The sequence below is a fragment of the Aspergillus saccharolyticus genome, assembly GCF_003184585.1.
Source record: "Aspergillus saccharolyticus JOP 1030-1 unplaced genomic scaffold BP01scaffold_69, whole genome shotgun sequence".
In the NCBI taxonomy this organism is placed as follows: domain Eukaryota; kingdom Fungi; phylum Ascomycota; class Eurotiomycetes; order Eurotiales; family Aspergillaceae; genus Aspergillus; species Aspergillus saccharolyticus.
In genome coordinates, this window is record NW_020290679.1 from 72,726 (window position 1) to 86,423 (window position 13,698).

At 51.5% G+C, this 13,698-nt stretch overlaps 5 protein-coding genes across 5 annotated transcripts; 3 read left to right on the forward strand and 2 right to left on the reverse strand.

Annotated features, from left to right (window-relative positions):
- Positions 1-32: 32 nt before the first annotated feature.
- BP01DRAFT_395886 (T2 family ribonuclease) lies at positions 33-2,251 on the forward strand. Its single transcript, XM_025578427.1, has 6 exons — positions 33-502; positions 597-891; positions 962-1,154; positions 1,238-1,486; positions 1,627-1,724; positions 1,846-2,251. The coding sequence occupies exons 1-6, from the start codon at positions 174-176 to the stop codon at positions 1,987-1,989; spliced, it is 1,308 nt and encodes a 435-aa protein (XP_025426416.1). The 5' UTR covers positions 33-173; the 3' UTR covers positions 1,990-2,251.
- A 1,141-nt stretch (positions 2,252-3,392) lies between these two features.
- Positions 3,393-5,787, reverse strand: ace2 (putative C2H2 transcription factor (Swi5); the record flags this gene model as incomplete). Its single annotated transcript, XM_025576570.1, has 2 exons — positions 3,393-5,038; positions 5,094-5,787. 2 exons carry the CDS (start codon positions 5,785-5,787, stop codon positions 3,393-3,395), a joined length of 2,340 nt encoding a protein of 779 aa, XP_025426417.1.
- Positions 5,788-7,144: 1,357 nt separating this feature from the next.
- BP01DRAFT_361283 (ubiquitin-ribosomal 40S subunit protein eS31 fusion protein) lies at positions 7,145-8,102 on the forward strand. Its single transcript, XM_025576114.1, has 4 exons — positions 7,145-7,162; positions 7,429-7,534; positions 7,620-7,900; positions 7,970-8,102. Exons 2-4 carry the CDS (start codon positions 7,441-7,443, stop codon positions 8,057-8,059), a joined length of 465 nt encoding a protein of 154 aa, XP_025426418.1. The 5' UTR covers positions 7,145-7,162; positions 7,429-7,440; the 3' UTR covers positions 8,060-8,102.
- A 247-nt stretch (positions 8,103-8,349) lies between these two features.
- On the reverse strand, positions 8,350-9,895 carry BP01DRAFT_369903 (glycoside hydrolase family 18 protein; the record flags this gene model as incomplete). Its single annotated transcript, XM_025576571.1, has 7 exons — positions 8,350-9,008; positions 9,070-9,130; positions 9,182-9,231; positions 9,290-9,319; positions 9,349-9,635; positions 9,697-9,797; positions 9,854-9,895. The coding sequence occupies 7 exons, from the start codon at positions 9,893-9,895 to the stop codon at positions 8,350-8,352; spliced, it is 1,230 nt and encodes a 409-aa protein (XP_025426419.1).
- Positions 9,896-11,056: 1,161 nt separating this feature from the next.
- BP01DRAFT_361285 (gamma-glutamylcyclotransferase family protein) lies at positions 11,057-11,987 on the forward strand. The gene has a single exon (XM_025576115.1). The coding sequence runs from the start codon at positions 11,137-11,139 to the stop codon at positions 11,734-11,736; it is 600 nt and encodes a 199-aa protein (XP_025426420.1). The 5' UTR covers positions 11,057-11,136; the 3' UTR covers positions 11,737-11,987.
- The last annotated feature ends 1,711 nt before the right edge of the window (positions 11,988-13,698 follow it).

Sequence of the window (13,698 nt, forward strand, 5' to 3'; positions counted from 1 at the left end):
GGGGGAGCTTCAACAGTCATTCGGGGCTCGCCTCATTATTGACTTCGGCTCCTTTTCTTCCCTCTCTGTCTCTTTGTCCTTTTATTCTCTATTCTTACCTATTACTTGACTGCTACACTTGCTTTGACTACCTGTCCATTGACCCGAGGACCAGACTGTACCTCAGCACCGCCATGTTTATCTCCGATAGCAGTACCCGAGCTATCGGGGCCACCGCCAACTCTATGAAAGATACGCTCTTGCAGCGTATCCCCGCGCCCCAGCAGGTCCTCAAAGCCGTCACAGGCGCACTAGGGGTCTCTTCTCTCTCAGGACTAGACTATTCGACCTCAGAATCAACGTTTCAGCACTGTCCGGCCGCTGAACTGAGCTGCAAGACACGGTACCATGGCCAGGATACCTGTTGCTTTAATTACCCGGGGGGTCAGATGCTACAGACGCAATTCTGGGATGCTGACCCCGCCGTCGGACCAGAGACTGCCTGGACAATTCATGGCCTATGGTGAGTTTGATTTAAGTTCTCTTTTGGCACCAGGTCAATTGCCTAATTACTCATCTCAACCATTCAACTGACTCTATCTCTTCCCTATAACTAGGCCGGACCACTGCAACGGCGGGTTCGACCAATATTGCGACTCGAAGCGCAGATACAGCAATATCTCGTTAATTCTAGTTGATGCTGGTCGTGGAGATTTGCTCGACTACATGAGTACATACTGGAAAGACTTCCGTGGCGATGACCTGAACCTCTGGGAGCACGAATGGAATAAGCACGGCACCTGCGTCAGCAGCCTTGAGACACACTGCTATACGGAATATATCCCTCAGCAGGAAGTTGTCGACTACTTCGATAAGACAGCTGATCTATATCGGGATCTACCCACTTACGAGGTGTGCTTCTCTCCATTTCTGACGACTCACAAACCTATAATACGATGCACTAACAAGCTGGATTACACAGACCCTCGCCAAAGCCAACATTCTTCCCTCCTACACCAAAACCTACACTCGCCGCGAGATTGAGGATGTGCTGTCCCAATCCCACGGTGCAGAGGTCACGATCCGCTGTCGTCATGGATCTCTGAACGAAGTATGGTACTATTTCAACGTCGCGGGCCCTCTGGTATCTGGAAAATTCGTTCCCTCGGACCCAGGTGAGTGTCATCCACCCTCCGCAACTAAGATTGCCTCCCGCCTTCAATTACCCTAATGCTAAAATATGTATAATCTGTAATAGACGGCCAAGTTTCCAATTGCCCTGCCTCCGGCATCCGCTATCAGCCTAAGACGCCACACCACGGCCACGAACCCACAAAGACAACCACGCACAACCCGTCGGATCCGACGTCACCCCCCGGTGCTCCCTTTCAGGGTCGAGGAAACCTCATGATCTCGACGATGGGGCAGAAGAGAGGGTGCATTATCAGCCGCGGGGCGTGGTTCAGCTCAGGCACCTGTGCAACTTTCACTGCGAAGAAGACAACCGGTATGGTCATCCCATCCCAAGCCCTCCCTGCAAATAATCGCTCCTCTCTTTCAGCACACCCCCCTCGCCCCGCTTCCCCGATTACATAAATTCATTCTTCCTTCAGAGAGAATAATCATCTAACAACGTTTTAAATTCAGATGAACTTTTCACCCTCCACTCCAGCAAGGGCAATTGCGGCTTCGCCAAGGATATCTTTACATGCGGTGGTGCCGTGCACAAGGCGCAAGAATTTAGCGTAAGCAGACATGAAACCCTTTCCACCCTCCCCCAGCCCCTTTTTACCTCCTTATTCCTATCTTATCCATCAGCGATCCGAGCTACAAGCAAAGATGATATTAATGTTTACGTAAATCCAGGTTGACGATGGCAAGCTCGCGTATAACGGCAATTCGACCTTCTTTGCAGACAAGGCTCCCAAGGGCCCGACGAAGAGTAAGGTCTTTGCGTCGCAGGAGGACCACCAAATTGAGTTAGCAATCACATGGAGACCGGATTATTGAGCTTGATGCTCTTTTTTCCAGGCGTCCCGTCTTGCTTTCGAAGAGGGGGGGGTTCTTGTTTCTTTTTGCGGGTTCATCTAGATTTCTTTCCGAGTAAGAAGTGGTGCAAGGGATGTTGGTTATGGTTATACTAGATCTTCCGTGTGTGTATGGGTGTGTCTATGTTTTATGTTCAAGGGGTCAGGGCGATGTTGCTTATATATAGATAAGAAAACCATCTATGCTATGGTTACACAATGGAGATAGACTGCATGTGATTCCTGCATCACTCATACTTCACATCGAAAGAACAATCCTAAACAGGCAGGCACCACCGACAATTGGAAATCACCAACCCGTTCGTGCTTTCCCCTGAGACTACGTGGCAGCAAAAGTGTTTGCAGCCGAGTCAACTACAGTCCAGACAAGGCTAGTTCCCTCAATGTAAACCTAATCCGGCAAGCACTGAAAATATCGAAAAAAAAAATATTACTACTAGTAAGTAGACTCGTCAAGAAGTTAAGAGTACTAACACACAAAGTAAACGAGTGTCCGAGGACTTCGTGGTCTCTCGCATTACATCCCCACAAAAAGATCCAGGTTCCGTCCATTGGCAAACACAAAGCAACGAACAGAGAGGTATTGTGGAGCAGGAGCATTGTAAATAGCAGAAAAAACACAGAATGGGTGAATAGCAAATCAAAGCGCATGTTATAGCGCAATGCAGGAAGGAGAAGAAAGGATAAAAAAGGTCCAAGTGGACAAACGCACATTTCGTTTCAGCAGGTCAATCAAATCAGTATTCGAATAAGAGACACAGAATAAAAAGGTTTTTTTTCGAACAATCCATAGCACAAAATCTCAATAAGCGACGTTTCGAAAATCACAGAAACACGTAATAGCAACTGAAGAGAAAGGACGACCTGTAGAGAACTCCGTAAATTGGCAAAAGGGCATAATCCACAAGTCCCAGCGGGAAGGAGGGGGGTTGGTCGTACATGGGTTTCGTTGCAAATAGAGGCATCAAATCATAGAATCATTTTGCAATTCGAAAAGCGAAAGTCGTTCGTCCGGGATGGCACGGGAAAACACATGGGCAGCGAAGCAAAACATTTTCTTTGTCACAGGTAAAAATCAATCGAAGTGGTTCAACGTCTGAAAGTGAGAGAAATGGAGTGGGTGGGAAGGAGTTCTTCGTGGGAGGACATTGTGTACATATGTTCGTGTCGAGTCTGTCTTGGAATTGGGGGAGGGGGCAAAGGCAAAGGGGTCATATCTTATATGCATGGTTCCAAATCGTTCAGTCCTAAATCGTCAAGAGTCTTGTTGCACATGGGTCGTTAGCCTGAGGTCATCGCGTCGTAAATCGCTGGTCGTAATAAATTCACCTCGAGATCGTGGTCGTAGTTGTCGTACTTGTCTGTTCAATCCATGAAGAATTCCTTGGACGCGGCATCTGCGGCTTGCTCGTCCACTTGGAACTGGAAGAAGAAATCGTCACCCATGGTAGGGCCCGGTAGGTAGCCTTTGGCGGGGAATAGATCCATCCCATTCTCGAATGTCGCCGTGTTAACGTAATCGGGGAAGGCAGCCATGTCGGTCTCAGTCAGATCACTGAATTCTTGTTTAGCAAAAGTTGCAGTGGATTCTTGACTGATGAAGATATCGAGCTCAGAGCCGGTAGACGCATCGGTCAGGGTTGGGGCTGAGTGCGGGGAAGATAGACCATTGGTGATTGAGCCGGAGCCGTCGTTGTAAGTGCACGACTCGTGATCCGACAAGTAGGGAAGGCTAGAGTCGGACATCAATCGGTGCAAGGGTTGCTTGATCGGCGAAGGTAGCATCTCGTCCTCGGTGTTAGGGCTAAGCGATCGATGGCTTTGGGCCGGAGACGGCTTATTCCCGGTGCTGGGGCCTGGAGACGCGGGTGGCGTGAAGGTGAATACTTCCGGAGGCAGCGAGTAGTTCGGGTTGCTGAAGACCGGCATCTCTTCCGAAGGGCTCGAACCGTGAAGACTCATGTCCTCGAAGACATCAGACGGCGGGGTGCTGCGCAAGGAATCAGAAGCAGAAGAATCGAAAGATCCCTTTTCCGCGATACGCTGACGGGTTCTGGCGGCTTTTTCCTGTCTCTCATCCATCTCTGGCCGGTGCTTCTTCGGACGACCACGCTTCGTGGTCTTGCGGACAATGCCCTTGTACCCACCGATGCACATACCACGCTGTCGGTGTCGAGTCAAGGCATCATGTCTCGCGAACACATTACCGCACAAGCATTCGTAAGGTTTGTCTCCCGTATGGATTTTGGCGTGCCGTTTCAAATCATGACCACGGACAAAGCATTTGTTGCAGTGGTCGCACTTGTATTGGCGATCTCCGAGGTGGGTCTGTACGTGCGATTTGATGTTCTCCTTTCGGCCGAAGCGACGTTCGCAACCGGGGTGCAAGCATACCCATTTACCGTCTTCTGGGTCCGGTCCGTGAATGAAAGACGCGATCTCGTCAATGGTGACTCCGGTTTCTTTGATTGATGCCTGCACGCGGGCGTCCAGGTTAAGACTATCGATAGATGCGACTCGCGGGGAGAGCTTGGGCTTGGCTGCGGTGCTAGGAGTTGCGCTCGGGGTCTTCCGGTGATTCATGCGGTTGGGGGTCGCGGGATAGATGGGCAGCTTCTGTGCTTTGCCACTCCCATTTTCGGGACAAGGCATGGCTGCGAGCTCAGGTGACGAAGCGAAGGACGACGTGGCTGATGACGACGAGGCATACGGCCCTTGTGACAGACTCTCCGACTTAGGAACCTCGATGTTAGAACCCTGCTCATAGTCAAAAGTATCAAACGAATCCACTTCAAAGGATGCTGTGGTGGGGGGAGAGGGCATGTTAAACTTCTGCTGGGAAAATGTAGTTCCAACTACGCCTTGGAGAGACTTCGCTCGCTGCATGTACGAGGCCTGCGCGGCACCGGACATAGGGAAGCTTTGCTCCTTGGTTGAGGAAGGTTGAATATCCGAGTTGTAGTGCTGCGCAAGGCCCACAGGGGTGGCTGCAGGTGTAATCAGGCCATATTCTGCGCAAGTGATTAGCGCCGGGTGGTTACAGGACAGAAGATGTCGGAGACTTACGTCCGCTGCTATGCTTTGGCGCATGCCCTAGGTGCGGCGGACTGACAGTCGGTGCCGCTGACAGTCGTCTTACGTCCAGAGTCATAGCATTAGCTTGTTGCTGCTGAAATGCTGCAGCGATATTGTTTTGTTGGTAGACATCCCAAGCTCCATTGTCCAAGATCTGGCCCTCCAAGGATGCTTGACAAGGCAGTTTCGTATCTTGGAGCTGATGTTGTGCCATGAGGTTGATCGAGATGTTCATTGGCTGCTGGTCTTCCACCTTGACAAAGTTCGCGTTCATGTAAGGCATGTTCGGTGGAACTCCTTGGCTTTGACGAGCAGCAAAGGACTGCGCATTTTCTTGAGGGAAAGCCTGGCACTCAGCCATCATAGGCATATGCGCCGGATGGTGGGGGAAAGTTGGCTGCGCGACTCGGAGGAAGCGCTGGTCTTGAGCGGCTGCCAACATAGTCGGGTGATGTTGCGGTACCTCTAGGTTAGTAGTCATGGTACCATCTTGCATGGACTGCGATCGCTGAACGCGCATGGCGCGCGCATCGAAGCTTTGGCCTCGGCGATGAGCGTGAAGTCGTTGCATTGCTTGAGCGGGAAGAGTTGGAGGTTTGACGGCATCAAGAGCGGATGGCGTTGAGATTTGTCTCCGATGTTGACGATGTCGTTCTTGGTAATTGCTGTGGGGTGCGGACAGCATGACGTGAGAACGAACTCGAATCTTCGCGCGCTGGTCGCAAATTGTTGAGCTGATGATGCGACCGACTTCTTGATCAAGTCTGCAGGTTATAAAGGTGTAAGCCTGCCGGCTCAATGCTAATACGCGAATAGAAATAGAGTCATTCAGCATTGGGGTACCAACCTCTTCGCTGCACAAGCCAGAAGGCTGGGCCAAGCAGATGGTAGTAAACCGCCCTGGAACTGTGTCAGTCGGTGATCTCCTGAAGAAAGGAACTCACGCGCGCAGAAGTTCTAGGTGGTTAAGCTAGGGCAGGTCAGATGGAAGAGAGTGAGTTTCAAAGTATCAAAGTGAACTGTGCGTCAGATCTATGCAAAGTGGGTTCTGCGACAGTGCTTCTAGATCGTCGATGCAGTGAAAGCTGCAACCGAAGCCTTTTTTTTTCTCTCCCTTTCTATTTCTTCAAGCCTCGTCCAGTCGCGATTGCGAAACTGTCTTTGAAGCACCGGGTCTAACGGGGCAGAAAGACTGGGGAAGAGCAAGGCAATGGAAGACTAAGGGTATTTAGAGGTGGGAACCAAGGTAGGTGGATGGAGAAGCTGAAGCTATCCCGATCTACCGACCACGGTTCAGATCAACAATGGCGGCGTTGGCGTAGCAACGCGGCTGGGTTGAGGCGTCAGGACAACCAGCGCCCCTTGGCATGGGAGGCCGCCAGTTGCAGTGGATCGCGCCCTGGTCCAAACGCACTTTTTAGGCCGTAAGCCAGCAAGCAGGGTTTTTGGTCGGGCCCTGCAAGGAGCCGGTTTTCTTTTGGGTTCTCTGGGTTATCTGGGTGTTCCCCTGCGCGATCCAGAAGTTCCAGACGCCAGCTGCACCGCGGTTCAGCTCCCGTTGGCAGTCCCATCCTGTCGCGGATCGAAGCCGTCTGTAGGCTGTGAGGGTTCGAAACATTATTTACTACATGACGCTCCCTGTCTCTGCAATAGTCTTGTTAATAATTGTGAATGTTAAGAAGAAGGGGTGGAGAACAGGATGACGATGACGATATAAGTGCGGTCAAGGTTGGATTAAGTGGAGTCGATTACAAGCTGGATATCGTCCCCGGGGCTTTTACCGACGGGGGCCCATCGGGCTGGGCGCCAAGTTTTTCAGGCAGTGAATGACGCAGGGAAGGCTGGGACTATCGATCACAGTCACATGATTGAGAACTTTCACGTGATGCCCTTGAGCACCCGGAGAACAGATAATCCGAGAGGGGTGACACTAAGCCCAGTCAGGAAGATTCTGCTCCACGTGACCGCACAACCGATTTTAACGAACGGCCCTCCACACCATAGATAATTTCTCTCTTCACGATCGTCACTGAAGGTTTAGGAAGACAAGTCTTGTCGAGGTTAGTTGAACGCCCCCCTATGTTTGCCATGACCCTGCGATCGCAAATCACAGGATCTTCATCTTCACCCCTGTCTCCTTTCTTCGTTCATCGCCCTCGTATCATCTCCTACCGCACGAATAGTTCTGCGTGAGACGATCCCCGGGCGGCGAAGCAGAATGCAGGATGAGGGGTGAGGACCATTTTCCTGAAAAAATGCTATCGCAGAAGCACCATCGAAGAAAACGCTTCAGCCACAAAGACTAACCATCGCCCTTGCTCTACAGACCTTCATCAAGATGCAGATCTTCGTCAAGACCCTTACGGGTAAGACTATCACCCTTGAGGTGGAGTCCTCCGACACCATCGACAATGTCAAGTCCAAGATCCAGGGTTAGTGCCACACCACCATCGGGATTCGCTCCCTTCCCCCAAAGGTCCGGAATCGAATTTGGCTAACGCATCTCACCTAATCTAGACAAGGAGGGTATCCCCCCGGACCAGCAGCGTCTGATCTTCGCTGGTAAGCAGCTCGAGGACGGCCGTACTCTTTCGGACTACAACATCCAGAAGGAGTCCACCCTCCACCTCGTGCTCCGCCTGCGTGGTGGTGGTAAGAAGCGCAAGAAGAAGGTCTACACCACCCCCAAGAAGATCAAGCACAAGCACAAGAAGACCAAGCTCGCCGTCCTCAAGTACTACAAGGTCGACGGTGATGGCAAGATTGAGCGTCTTCGCCGCGAGTGCCCCTCCCCTGAGGTATGTCTTTGCTCCTCCCGGATTCATTTGCTCTTTCCTATGGTTCAATCCACTAATTCGTCTCAACAGTGCGGTGCCGGTATCTTCATGGCTGCCATGCACAACCGCCAGTACTGCGGCAAGTGCCACCTCACCTACGTCTTCGACGAGTCCAAGTAAATTGGTCTTTGACGAGTCGCCTATCTTTCGCTGAAGCTGGGATTGTTCGGGTTTACTTAAATTCGGGACTGTGATGGTTGCAGAGATGGATATGTGAGGGAAATGGATCGTGTGCGTTATGATCGTTCCATTACAACAAATTAAGACAAGCAAAATGAATCAAAAAAAATTCGCAAAAAAAAAAAAAACCAAAACCGCATGCAATCTTAGCTATGTAGAACTCGTGTATATGTCCATCAATAAGTAAAATCGGCATGTTTCTCCCTCAACCCGATATTTGCATACGGCCCTCACTGGAAACCATTCTTCAGATTGTCATACTTGCTCTCAGGGTAAGACAGTGCGTTCTGCGACTGGTCCAGCGACGAAAGCCCGCCCACGCCTTCGACGAAGGTCCCGATCAAGCTGCCGTCCGACTTATTCGCGGTCTTGCCTCCCTTATCGCCGCTCAGCTCCCACCACATCCCGCCACCGAGCTGCTTCTGAATAATGTAGGCCAGCTTCTGCGCTCCGACGGCGACCGTGTCGTAGGAGATCATCGTGCGGGCGCTCGAGTCGTAGCTCCAGGACGCCCCAATGCTGGCATCGACGTTCTCGGTGGCCCCAGCCTGTGGCAGGGCCTTGTAGTCCCAGACGCCATTCTCCCAGCTTCCCCCGCCGACGCCTGAAAAAGCCGTGCCGGGTCCGTCGGTGTTGGTAAAGGCGCGCCCGTACAGCGGCATTCCCAGCACCAGCTTCGCCGATGGAACGCCGCCGACCTGGGTGTAGTAATTCACGGCCTCGTTGGTCGAGAACGGAGTTGAGGCGGGTTTGTCGGAGGAAGGATAGATGTTGGCTTGGTGGCCCGCAACAGTGTCCCAGCTTCCGGCGTAGTCGTATGCCATCAGGTTGTAGAAGTCCAGATACTGCGTCATCTGAGACAGCTTGAGCTTGGTGTAATTGGCCGGGCCTATTGACAGGATCAACCGTTGGTTGGGTCTTGTGCCAGACTAGAGGTGAGATTTGCTTACCAGCAGGGCAGGCAATGGTCAGGTAGAACTTCCTACTAGAACCTGCTGCAGCATCCAGCGTCTGGACCAGTTAGCGAAAAGCCACACTATACTTTTGAAGTGATGCACAGACCTCGCGGCATTTCTGGAGGAGCGATACCATGTTTTGGGCTTCGGTATCGTCTGCCTGTGTATCAGCACTATACTCCAGTACACGTATCAGGCTCCAGGGTCTGCTGACCTTTGGGGTACTCCCAATCGATATCGATACCTATAGCGTCCACAGTCAGTAATCCTCACATGCTGACCAAGAAGACAGGATTGATCCAATACCGTCGAACCCAAGATCCGTGACCAACTTGGTGGCCGTCGTAGCAAAATTGGCACGGTTAGCATCCGAGGCGGCCGCGCCAGGGAAGTTGGACGAGTACGTCCATCCACCAATGGATAGGAGGACCTTCAGCTTGCGGTTCTGCTGCTTGAGCAGGAACAACTGCTTGACGCATCCATAGACGTTGGTGCCAACGTCATTCCACGAATCGGTGGGATAGTGCTTCTCGATGTCCGACCAGGTGTCGGAGAGGTAGCTATGCACATGTTAGCCGAGCTGATCACGGCGGAGAAGGATACTAGTTGGGACCGGCTCACACTTCGCCAGTCTCGGGCCGAACATTGGCAAAGGCGTAGAGAATATGGGTCAACTTGTCCGCAGGGATGTCCTGGGGGTTATAGTTGCGTCCGTAGATCGCCTAGAGTATGGTTAAGCAGGACGGTTCCCTTCTCTGACGGCCATGATGAGGCTTACCCAGTTGACGAAGTACGCCACCGACTTTAGTCCGGTAGACATGGTTGTTGGTGTTGAAGTATTGGCAAGGGTACTTGCAGAGTCAGAATGCAGTGGAGGAAGTCTTGGACTACTATCACCGAAGTATCGAAATGAGAATATGAGCACGATGGTTAAAACAACGAGGAAATGGATGGATGCAGAGCAAACCATGATGCGCAGGAAGTGCTCAGCTATTTAAGCCTTGTCTGGGGTTCAAAGTCAGTGAGAAAGTTGGTCGTTTGTCGCAGTGTAGTGTCTGGCGTTCTTCGAAGAGTGTGACGTTGGTGGATAGTCTAAGTCTAGCTTCTGGCGGGCTCCGGGGATGATCCCGCTGCGGACGCCTTAGCCGGTTAGTACCAGGTTGGTAAAATCCACTATAGCGACTATACCTTCTATACCTACCAATACAATCCATAAGTCATGCTGCACAGGCCCGGAGACCACCTCAAGGTTTACTAAAAGGATTCTAGGTTTGAGATTCCACTACCCTCATGCTACCTACCCCGTCCCCAGTGATGAGATATTGCAACCCTGGCTCCCATGATTCACCCCTCGACGACTCGACTTTATCTGATAGCCGTCATGGGTTTGAATCATGATGCTCAGTTCTGGTTGGGCAGGCTGCTCAAGACCACGAGCCTCGGCCTATCCGATCTGGAATCCGACAGTATAGGAAGACGTGGCCGAAATCCAGGTTCGCATGACAAATAACCCTTTTTGATCTCCATCACTTGAGACTCTCTAAGGCTTTTGACCCTCGGCTATATACGCTTATTCGTGAGATCGACCAGGGGTGCGAGACCCAGAAGTCGACCACGCGGGATATGGCGGTTGCCTCGCAGCTCGGTGCGATAGTATAGTTATTTCTTCTTCCCGATATGCATTCGTCCCAATCGACAGCATGATGGCAGAGTCACACAAGGAATGACTACAGCCACAGTTGTAAAGCATGATCGGTGTAAGAAGGAGACAGTATTGCAGACTTTCGATCTGAGACTTAATGCCACTGCAGGAGCTAAGGTTGGCGATAGGCTTTGTGCATTCCGCGCTTGTGATCACCTTTAAAAGGTTGATGGTTTTGTTTATTCTTCCTGTCATCACCCGATCAGGCAGTGCTTCTTACATAATCAAAGGCGAGCAAGCCACCTTTACTCCACCTCCTTCTCAGCCACTGTTGCACACTTCTAATCTTGGATGGATGATCTGGTGATGAATTATTGTCGTGGTGCCAGACGGAGTACTCTGCCACAGACAGATTACCCATGTCCGATCCAGCAAGCGAAGCAAAGATTCTCCGCCCTCCGCCGCCACCACCTCCACCTGCAGACCCATACCTCAAGATATCTCACTACGTCGCAAAGCTCAAAAAAACCCCTCCCAGTCAATTCTACCAGGCATGCAAGCCAGCACCCGCGGTGGACCTGCTAGCCGCTTGTAGTGGTCCATACTTCTTCTACGGCACACTCACCGATCCCTCGCTGCTCGCTGAGATTCTCAAGCTAGATGAGACACCCAGACTACGACCGGCATACATACTAGGCTACTGCTGCAAAATGTGGGGTCAGTATCCCGCGTTGCTCGATGCTCCAGGCTCGGTTGTTCAAGGTGCGGCGTATCATGTCCGTACCTCGCAAGATGCAGCAAGGCTTGCTGCGTACGAGACTGGAAGCTACCGCGTGGAGGCCTGTCTGATCCGCTACACAGATGGCGAAGAACCGGCGGAAGACCTTGGGCAAACTTTCAAGTTTGTTGGTGACACGAGAGACTTGAGCGCAGGCGAGTTCGATCTGAAAATCTGGTTGAGACGGATGGGGAGGCATGCTGCGGCTGATGGGCTGGAAGTGGCTAGTAGCGAGAAGTAGCGGAACAGATCTTGACGGAGATCACCCAGATATCACAGTAGTGATTTGTCGCTGATCCTTTCCTGACTAAAAGCCCCGGGGTTCAAAAGTCCCCGGATTCTTGTGAAGGCGCCATGGCTGGCAATCACAGTCAGAGAAAGAGCCTATCCAGATTCCTTCTCTGCCCTTTTTTTGAGCAAGGAGATTCTCTCATTAGCCTCAAAGCGCACCGAGGGTCATTCGGCATGATGACCGCGAAGAATACGGTAACTGACTTTCCCCCCTGTGTCACGATGGCCACGAAGAAAAGGCACAGGTGGTAAAACATTTTCAAATATGGAGTAGACCTTGCCACTCAGATCTAAAGGATGTAGATTGCCCATACACCAGCACGTATGCATAGTAGCGTGCCTGTACTCTGCCTGGTGCACAAGCTTGCCTCCCAACGACATAAATAGGGACAATACCCCCGGGGAGTGGACAACCCCTGGTACCAAGGGTGCAGATTGTGCATGATGCATATGCATGGGCCAGAGTGAACAGATCGATCTCAACACAGCCCCTGCTGCACCATGCGTCGGACCAACACATAGGGGCCGGAATGCATGAATCTGTCAAGACATAGCAAGAAGACGGACTTGGTGGCAGGTATCTATGCGAGGTGGGGAGGTATAGTCAGTCAGTCACCCATGGACCATACAGTGCAGTGGGAGCAACGTGGCTGCCACAACCTCGTGGCCGACCTCGCAGTCATGCCAGTCTTGGCGCCTCCAGGCAAAGAGGAAATACTTCGAAACACATTCTGATGCTGATCCCTCCCCATCAAAGTCCAGCTGTAGTCCGAACAAACCGATAAACGCCTCAGAAACATACTCCGTACGGGAGTGATGATACAGATGTGAAAGGGGAAATCTCCTCCCGAACAACCTCAGCTGAACCGCCCACCTGCCCACCCCACCCACTCCCTCCCAATTGGCTTCCTCAGCATTAACCTCCATCCTGCAGCATCCGTCAATTTTTTCAATTTCCTCGCGGAATCCTGGATGATTGCACGGCCACACCCCTCCATTCAAGCCCCAACTTCCATTGGACCACGAAGTACAACAAAAGGCAGCCAAAACTGCCAAGCATCCATCCCGTGCTAAAAAAAAAAAAAATTGAAAATCGTCATAGGGCAGGGAACAGCACACTGCATGCACACAAACCGAACTGGTCTGGTCTGACTCTGACCCCATCTCAGCCCATTTTTCTCTCTTTGTTGCAAATCGCAATTGCAAGTTACTGCCAATCTGACTCCACACCAAAGATACTTCAGCTGGAATGTCCAGGACAAGGGCCCTCAGGGGGTCCCGACTCCACGGGTTTAATGCACGTTCGGTATCTCCGGCAGTGTGAAGCCCTACGGGGTTTCATGTCGAGTGCTACCATGCTACGTAGGAAATTGTACTGTGTTGGTAGACTCCACTATCCAGCTTTCTGCGTGGTATCAGCCCTGCTCGGACGTCCGATCGGATGAGAATTGTCTTTGCTATGGTTTCCGCCAATCGGATCCGGGGTGTAGGGCTGTCATCATGGATGGATTACGGACTGATCAGTACCTAAGTAATTATCTTACTTCCCTTTTGATCGCTTCAGATTTGTTTCAGGATTTTCCCTAGGGATTTACCTCAGAACCGAGTACATAGTACGTAGTAGCGGGGAATCTGAGTGATTCGTCGTCGAGTACACAGTAAGTCTACGAGACAAAAATGGCTCCATTCTGCGGTTCTCCACTCCTAACCGCCGGGACCCACTGGGCCAAACGGAGTTCACCGTCAACGATGTGACGGTCTATCTCAATTGGATGAGTCGGGATCTGCCACGCACTGGAATAGCAGGACCGTTACAGGTGCTATCAGATAGGTTTAACGGGCTACACAGAATTGTGATTGTGCGGAGCAGAAATCAATTGAACGATGAAGAAATTGAGATAGTATCATAAAC

Bases quoted from the DNA above. Each gene is read 5' to 3' on its own strand.
- BP01DRAFT_395886 (XM_025578427.1), top strand. From the start codon at position 174: ATGTTTATCTCCGATAGCAGTACCCGAGCTATCGGGGCCACCGCCAAC. The intron at 892-961 runs GTGTGCTTCTCT...TGGATTACACAG, and splicing joins GGGATCTACCCACTTACGAG to ACCCTCGCCAAAGCCAACAT. The intron at 1,487-1,626 runs GTATGGTCATCC...TTTTAAATTCAG, and splicing joins CACTGCGAAGAAGACAACCG to ATGAACTTTTCACCCTCCAC.
- BP01DRAFT_361283 (XM_025576114.1), top strand. From the start codon at position 7,441: ATGCAGATCTTCGTCAAGACCCTTACGGGTAAGACTATCACCCTTGAG. The intron at 7,535-7,619 runs GTTAGTGCCACA...CACCTAATCTAG, and splicing joins TGTCAAGTCCAAGATCCAGG to ACAAGGAGGGTATCCCCCCG. The intron at 7,901-7,969 runs GTATGTCTTTGC...TCGTCTCAACAG, and splicing joins GCGAGTGCCCCTCCCCTGAG to TGCGGTGCCGGTATCTTCAT.
- BP01DRAFT_361285 (XM_025576115.1), top strand. From the start codon at position 11,137: ATGTCCGATCCAGCAAGCGAAGCAAAGATTCTCCGCCCTCCGCCGCCA.